At 39.7% G+C, this 6,000-nt stretch overlaps 1 protein-coding gene across 1 annotated transcript; it reads right to left on the bottom strand.

Moving 5' to 3' along the window:
• Positions 1–5,207: 5,207 nt before the first annotated feature.
• LOC131743737 (large ribosomal subunit protein eL15-like) lies at positions 5,208–5,897 on the bottom strand. Its single transcript, XM_059042688.2, has one exon. It carries the CDS (start codon positions 5,866–5,868, stop codon positions 5,245–5,247), a length of 624 nt encoding a protein of 207 aa, XP_058898671.1. The 5' UTR covers positions 5,869–5,897; the 3' UTR covers positions 5,208–5,244.
• Positions 5,898–6,000: the final 103 nt, after the last annotated feature.

Here is a 6,000-nt window from a genome sequence, read left to right as displayed (position 1 = left end):
CAGCCAAAATCTACTGGTGAAATTTGAAGATACATCTAGATTATTCTAGCTTTTTATTTACCACCAGGACTTGCGGAGTGTCTCAAAGTGGAAGAGGAGCAACTTGGTACCATGTCCATACCCAGTTTTAATTTATGCTATAAGCATCCTCATAACCCTAATAGGAATCTGGGAAAATCCAACACAAGTCATTACCTGGGAAAGATTAATGTCCCCTGTATTAGCTTATCTGAATGCCGCTTTTTTATAACCATATGCCTGATATTTGGCAGAGTTTCTGGAGGCAGGGAAAACTTGAAAATCACCGCTTAGAAGCACCATGCTCATGTCTTTAGAAAGGCTACATTCAAATGTGACTTGTGTTCTTTTTATTACATTATAGGGCCCTATCCTTCTGCCTCATATTTAAAATCTTGTAAGTTTTGTCCAGATAATAAATACTTTTTATTACAAATTCAGATTAATGCTTCATTAAAGAAACATAAGGCAATCCAAAATATCAACTATGTAGTGTAGGTCAATTCCATGCTGCTGTAAAGTCTATCATTATATTGGAATCCATTTCCCTATACTTAATAGTTCTAGGGGTCAGTAGTAGCAATCAGTCAGATACTAACTTCTTTTTTCTCTTTTAAAACCTTGAATATTCTTTTCCTTTCCATCCCTCTCTCCTGCTATGTTCTAAGTCAGCATCTCTTCACCACTAAAATATTGCCCACATAAAATGATATCTTAGCTCTACTTAAATTCTCATGAATATTTTTTTCCTTGCACTGACTCTGTAAAATGTTCACACAGAGCAGACATGCCTACTGTTCCAAAGAATCATTCAAAAAACTAGCAGACTGTAAACTGAATGGACTCATCTCCAAAGGATGAAGGACGGAGCTGGCCTGCTGGGATTTGAAGTGTTGGTTCCAGGGAGTCTAGATATTTCAAACCAGACGCTTACACAACCCATTTCTCTCTGGCCTTATGACTGAATGCACTAATTCATTTACCATTCAAAGTGTCCTTCTATAATTTATGCCACATACTGACATGTATTTAACTCTCTAAAATGCCTTGAATATAATTTGTTTGAAAGACATTATACACAATAAACCATAATGCATTTTTAAGACGCATCTTGGAATAAAAATAAAGATAAATTGAAAAAAATGCTTATTAATAAGCATGTTTACAGATGGTTTTACAGTCATGTTTTATTAGTTTAATATGCCAAGTCTCTTTGGACTCAAAGTGCTACTTAAGTACATCTCCGGACTTTATCCCCCTGGGGTCTAGACTTGTGGGGTCACATGTTGTAAAGACAGTCTTTCTGGAAAAGTTGTATCCTAAAGCTATCAAAGAAATTTTCATGTGATGAATGAGAGTACATCCAAGGCACAGTATTCACTGAAATGCCTGGTTCTTAGGAAATAAGAAGAATAAATGTGTATGGCTAGTAATAGCTTTAGATGCTAAGCTCTGTCTTATGTTAATATAAGGGTCGTGGTAGTCCACCTGGCTTCTTGCCCATATTTGTAGGACTAGATCTTACAGAATAGCATCCACGGGATCTATGAAGAATTTCCTGTGGTCCAAGTACAAAAGCACACCTAAACAGTTGCGCGTTTTTTTCCATATCAGGGCTACTCCTGGAAATTGCCTCTGTTCCACAAGTGTTCCCGATTCCAGACTGATGGCCTATTTTTTCTGACCTTGTGGTCCAACTAATGTCACTCCTCCTTCAGAAGACTGTCAATTGCCAGTAAATTCTGCAGAAAAAAAGATATTTATGGTTTCAGGAAAGTTTATTAAGTAGAACCCGAGGGCATATGGTAACACAGGAGTTCAGGGTAAATGATAATGTCTCAATCACACATGTATATGCCAAGATTTCAATATTTACATATCATCTATATTCTGATATTCATTGCTGACAATATTGTTGATATATTTGACATTATTTCAATGGTAAATCTGAGACGTTTTCAAACATATTTTGGTTGAGGAAACTTTTCTAGGAAATTTTCAAAGAAAGTCAATATCATCAAGTAATAGACACTGACATGTGATCTTCATTTGTTCAATTGATCTTTTTATATTTTTACAATCACATTTTAAAATTTAAGCAAAAATAAACATATTGATTCTGTGATGAGTGAAAAAAATAAAACCTTCAAAAAATATTTAAGTTTCAGGATTGCCTTTTAATTTTGTAATTTTTTTTGAGGATCAAATTGTACCCGATTATCTCTCTGTAAACCTTGAAACTATACATAAAGTGTAAAAAACTAATATCTGGTATTAGCTGTATGGAAATAAGCAAACGAAGGCAGACAAATTGAGGGATGGAAGTTTGGGGAATCTTCGTAAAGAAACCTTTAATAAAAAACTGACTCTCCTGCCCCTAGTTTCATCAGAACCTTTTTTTTTTTTTTTTTAGATTCCATATATATGTGTTAGCATAAAGACGCAGATGTAGAGAATGGACTTGAGGTCATGGCGAGGATGAAGGGTAAGCTGGGACGAAGTGAGAGAGTGACACTGACATATATACACTACCAACTGTAAAATAGATAGCTAGTGGGAAGCAGCTGCATAGCACAGGGAGATCAGCTCGGTGCTTTGTGACCACCTACAGGGGTGGGATAGAGAGGGTGGGAGGGAGACGCAAGAGGGAGGGATATGGGGATATATGTATATGTATCGCTGATTCACTTCGTTATACAGCAGAAACTAACACAACATTGTAAAACAATTATATTCCAATAAAGATGTTAAAAAAAATAAAGATGATCCTGAAAAAAAAAATTCTACATTCTTTAATATATTGAACTCTAATAAATAAATCTCTTTTATCTTAAATTTGGCTAGTTGTGTGATCCTGAATATTTGTTACGTACTATGTAGACTATTACAACTATGGCAAGAAATGGAAAGAATTAGTGTTAACTGAGGAAAGAGGCTCTCTTTATATGCTGCTCCATGTAGTTCATCCTTGCAACCCTGATACAAGGTAGGTAGCAATCACCCCCATGTTATAGACAAAGAACCTGAGACCAAGACAGCTAAATTGTATCATTACAAGTGGGTGGTGGAGTCAGTGAAGTGGGACGTAGCTTTGTCTGATTCCAAATTTGTGATCTTTCTGCAATGGCTGCTGCCTTCCTTAATTTGGAGTTTTTCTCAGGCTGCAAGATCTCCTAAATTCCATCAGTTTTAGAGAGGCTACTAAAAAGCATTAATACAAATATTATGTATGTAGAGAGAGAGAGTGAGAGAGAACTAATTCCAGGGGCTTCAGAACAAAAGATGCTGATTCCTTTAATCTGGGAAGGAATCCATAAATATGTGTTTTAATAAGCAAGTGCTTTAAAAAATACACTACATTTAATTTAAATGTAATTTTAAATGTAAATTACATTTACATTTAAAATTTACATTAAAAGGAGCGTCTAACGCAGGTGGTGGGATAACTTTCAGAAACCTTGAGAGTTTTAGTTTTCCATTTTTTTTCTGTAGTAATTGGTACACGTTTTGGTTCCTATAGCTGTGTAACAGTTTGTTCAAAAACACAGTGACTTAAAACAAAAACCTATCACCTGTCATGGTGTCCATGAGTTAGCAATTCAGGAGAGGTTCATCTGGGTGGTTCTAGTTTGAGGATGCCCAGGCAGTCACTGTCAAATGATGGCTGTGATTGGGGTCCTCGTGTCTTTCCTCACATGACTGGCACCTAGTCTGGGAAGGCACAGATAGATGGAGCTCGTCCTGCAGCTCTCTCTATCTTTGTTGTTTCTTCACATGACCTCTCTAAGATGGCATCTGTAGGCTGCCAGATTTTCATGGCATTCAAGCTTCCAAAGGTTTATGTCTGAAGAAACAGAGCAGGCCAAAAGCTGAATCATTTTTATGAAAGAACCTAGAAATCTCTAGCTTCATGGTATCACTTCTTTTCACTGGAACAGTCACAAGTCTCTGCCCAGATTCCAGGGGAGGAAGCATAGACCTCATCAATCAAGTGTCATTGACAAACCTATGTACTATGATATGTAGGAGATAATAAAATTATTGAATTATTTTATCTAAGGTGTTATAGTTTGGGTTACAGATAAATTGAGATGAATGAATGAACAGTAACTTTTTAATAGGTTATTAAAGCAAAGTAAAGCTACATAAGACAAGGGCCCAAACTTTCTGATTTTATGCCTCATGAAATATAATCATGAGTTGTAGCCCTTCCCTATGCACTGCTTTTGTTGACAGACCACCTGGATTCATGGAAGACCCAGTATGACAAAGTTTATGCTCCTCATCCGTGAAATGTAGATACGCTGAAGGCCTGCTTTCAAAGCTTTGCACATACATACTCTATAATTTAAAGCTTGATGTTATAAATACCCCCAATGGTACAATTATCATGTCTCCATAAATTAAGGAAATAATCTTGTTCTCAATTCAAAAAGATAATAGGAACATGCCTCGGCAACCCTTAAGTACAATATGTGTGTAAGATATATTTAGATTGACCAGGCTGGATCCCAAATGATTTAAATCAAGAGTCCATTGAAGAGACAATTTACAGTGGTGTGGGTAGAGTTAAGGGAATTGTGTAGGATGGTGAAGCTCTGAAGAGGAGCAAGAACATGCAGCCATTACTATTCCAAGCCTGAAGATGTAGGAGAGGAAATGATGTCAATGGAACCTGGAGAGAAATAGAGCCATAAGATTAAGGTCACCAGACAGGGGCTGTAGCTGTAAAAGATGGTAGCCACTGCTTATAACATCAAGAGAGAGAAGGAAGGAAGGAAGGAAGGAAGGAAGGAAGGAAGGAAGGAAGGAAGGAAGGAAGGAAGGAAGGAAGGAAGGAAGGAAGGAAGGAAGGAAGGAAGGAAGGAAGGAAGGAAGGAAAGAAGGGAGGGAGGGAGGAAGGAAGGGAGGGAGGGAGGAAGGAATTGAGTCTCTCTCAAGTCTCTCTCCTCCCACCTTCTACTCTCCTGCTGCTGCCTTACATTGGCCAAATCCAGTAAAAATCCAGAGAACAAGAGCACAAATGAGAAATTTGTAGATATAAGCCTCCTGGAGCACAGAGTAGGGAAGAGAAGATCAGTGAATAGTCCCAAAAGACAAATGGAGAATAATCAGCCCTGACCAACTGAGATTCGGTAATAGTGGATATATTTTAGATCAACTTTTTTTTTTTTTAGATCAACTTTTTATTTTTGTCCTAAAATGTTTATTAGAATTTTACAAACATTACTTATATTCGCGGTAGCGGTGGAGCTGGAGAGTATTGCGCCTTCTCCAGGCTGCGCGGCGAGAACCACCGATCGTGTGGTGGAACTTGTGGCCCTTGCGGAGGCCGCGGCTCTTCCTGCCTGCAGACGTCAGCCCCCGCATCTCCCTGTGCTTGTGGACTGGTTTGGTGATCCACTGGGTGTCGGGGTTTCTTCTGATAGCTTTATGGAGGGGATCAATGAGGATAACCTCAAAAAATGTGTACGTAGAATCTTCACCCACCCAGTAAGAATTCAGGACCCTCAGGGCCCCACAGTGGCGTCCCGCTCGCTCCTCGGCAACCGACTGAAGGCTCTGGGCAAACTTGATCTGGTTGACGCCATGGGGGACGGGCTTGCCGTAGGTGGCGCCCTTCGGGACCGGGCGTTTGCGGCCACGGCGGCGCACGTGAACCCGATATATCGCATAACCCTGCTTGGCCTTGTAGCCCAACCTGCGCGCCTTGCCGGGCCGGGTGGGGCGCGGGGCCCGGTGCAGCGCCGAGAGCTGGCGGTACTGCCAGCAGCGCACCCTGAGCAGAAAGCGCATCATGTCCGACTGCTTCTTCCTCCACAGCTCCTGGATGTGCTTGTAAGCGCCCATCTCGGCTCACCTGATGGCTGCCGCCAAACGGAAAAAGGCTAGATCAACTTTTAATGGCAACTTCCATACTTGCCTGGGAAAGTAATCTAACAAAGATAACAGCCAATGACAAGATGTTTCTCATAGGCTGTA

The sequence above is a fragment of the Kogia breviceps genome, chromosome 17, assembly GCF_026419965.1.
Source record: "Kogia breviceps isolate mKogBre1 chromosome 17, mKogBre1 haplotype 1, whole genome shotgun sequence".
NCBI lineage: Eukaryota > Metazoa > Chordata > Mammalia > Artiodactyla > Physeteridae > Kogia > Kogia breviceps.
Note: the sequence above shows the minus strand (reverse complement) of the source record. Positions and strands in the feature narration are given on the sequence as shown.